This window comes from Austrofundulus limnaeus, unplaced genomic scaffold (assembly GCF_001266775.1).
Source record: "Austrofundulus limnaeus strain Quisiro unplaced genomic scaffold, Austrofundulus_limnaeus-1.0 Scaffold79, whole genome shotgun sequence".
NCBI lineage: Eukaryota > Metazoa > Chordata > Actinopteri > Cyprinodontiformes > Rivulidae > Austrofundulus > Austrofundulus limnaeus.
Genome location: NW_013952481.1, coordinates 1,360,279 through 1,362,286, shown reverse-complemented (window position 1 = coordinate 1,362,286; position 2,008 = coordinate 1,360,279). Strand labels below are relative to the sequence as shown.

General features: G+C 35.0%; 1 protein-coding gene across 2 annotated transcripts in view; it reads left to right on the top strand.

The window, feature by feature from the left end:
- Positions 1-2,008, top strand: part of LOC106519564 (uncharacterized) — a 15,899-nt gene that overhangs the window by 6,579 nt on the left and 7,312 nt on the right. For both annotated transcript variants that reach the window (XM_014011284.1, XM_014011285.1), the window contains exon 8: positions 858-1,036. In XM_014011284.1, the coding sequence (XP_013866738.1) occupies positions 858-1,036 (179 nt within the window). The remainder of the gene's footprint in view (positions 1-857; positions 1,037-2,008) is intronic.

Below are 2,008 nucleotides of genomic sequence, written 5' to 3'. Positions count from 1 at the left end.
TTAATATATTTAATATATTTAATATATATCTAATCTCTATTTCAATCTTTCTAATTACATTTTCTCTTTGTCTTTCCCTCTTTTTCTATTTTCTCTTTACTTAAAAAAAAGAAAAGAAATAGACATCCGACACTGGTGAATAAAACGTTTTTCAGCCTAACGTGATGAGAAATAATATAAAATAAGAAAGATTTTCAGATTTCCCCAACAGTTTATCATCTCTGTAGTCGTCAGATCTTAATTTTTTATGTTTTTCAGAAAAACAAAGGTTTTTAATATAAAAGTTCAGTCGTGTCTTTGTGTCCTTCTATGCTAACTGGAATAACAGGAGCATAAAAATAAAAATAAAACTTTAGTGGTTAAAAAAAGACAGTTTATGTAACATTTATTGCATAACTCTTGTTTTGTTTTCTTCTCATAAGCTCTGCTCTCCTGCTGTTCTTCGACTTGTTTGATCGCAGCTTCATCATGTGCAGATCTATAAGGAAAAAAAGTAAAAACTAAACTTAAAAAAATCACAGAAGCAGCTTCTGAAACCTCACCTCTTTCAATTCAGTTTCATCTTGTTTTAAAACAAAAGTAAAGCAGAATCAAAGCTTTAAAACGAACGTRTCCGGACGGGTCTAATTGAATTCTGCTTAATGTTCCAGGTGRATGAATTGTTTTATGGATGAGGTTTAACCGTCTGACTTGCAGAACATTTATCCACACAATTAGATTAAAGTGTTTCTAACAGGATCAGCAGAATAAAACAAAGCAGTTAAGATAAGAATTCCTCATGTTTATCTCCAGCTGCAGAGCAACACGCCTGCAGCCACAGAAGACTCGTTATTTTTGCTTGTTTCTGGTCTTTGCAGCCTACAAGCTGCCCCCCCTGGCTGTGGCCATCCTGTCCCTGCTGGGCCTGATCGCCTTCATGCTGCTGGTCTGCCTGCTGTCCTGTCTCTATAAAATACATAAAAGGAACGAGAAGAACAAGAAGCTGACGCTCATCGCCCAGCAGGCCGGCAAGGGGGACGGCGAGGCGTTCCGACAGGTACCAACCAGCTGCTGCTGTTTTTCTTTATCATCATTATTTTTTTAATTTCTGGGATGGAGGCGGTGGAAATAAGACTGTGAGGGTGTGTGGGCAGGATTGATGGAGCTTGTTATTTAGTCAGAGGGAGGTGTGTGACGGACTGATGGGAGTCAGGATCAGCTTGGACAGAGTCGGTCCTGATGAGAGACAATCGTCACGAGGAGCTTTATTTCTAACTCTAATGCTTGTGACAGTCGTAGACTAAAACATCATTTCTCATCCAGGATGACTCATTAAACAGAGACAGCAGTAATATTCCTCATTTATCTGTTTTTATGCAWCAGTCAGAGCTCAAAGTGGACCATAAACCTGCCAGTACTCACTGTTTTTTTTTTTTTTATAAAAGTTTCAGTTTCTAAAAAGCTAGAATTAAACCTCACAAACTACAGGAAATCAGCTGAAAACAGGAAGTCATGATTTGTCTACGCTGCCTCTGATTGGCTCATATAGCAGGGATCATGTGACTCATGAGGATCAATAATTTACACATTTGAAAATACTGTAAAAACAATATGAAATCTTAAATCAGAAATGACAAAATTAAAATAGTTTTGACAATAAAAGCGGACCTTTTGTTCTAAACAAAGAAAACGAGAATAAATGTATTTAAAGCTTTGATTTGATCGAAACATCTTATGTAAAACGTCAATTTAAAAGTTCATCTCTGCTGTTTCTGTGTTTAAATTAAAAGATCTCCAACAAACTGAATGAKAAGCTGATAAATTAATAAGATTTATTTTTCCTCCCATCAGGAAACATTTGTTTTTCTTTCATTTCTGATTATAATTCCTGATTTGTGCAACCTTCACAGTGTTTAATTTTTAAATAATAGTACAAAAAGACCTTTTCAGCTCATTAACATGTTTCCTTTTTAAAAAATAAACTGTTAAATTTGAAGAGAAGTAATTACATATTTTTTTTATTTATTCA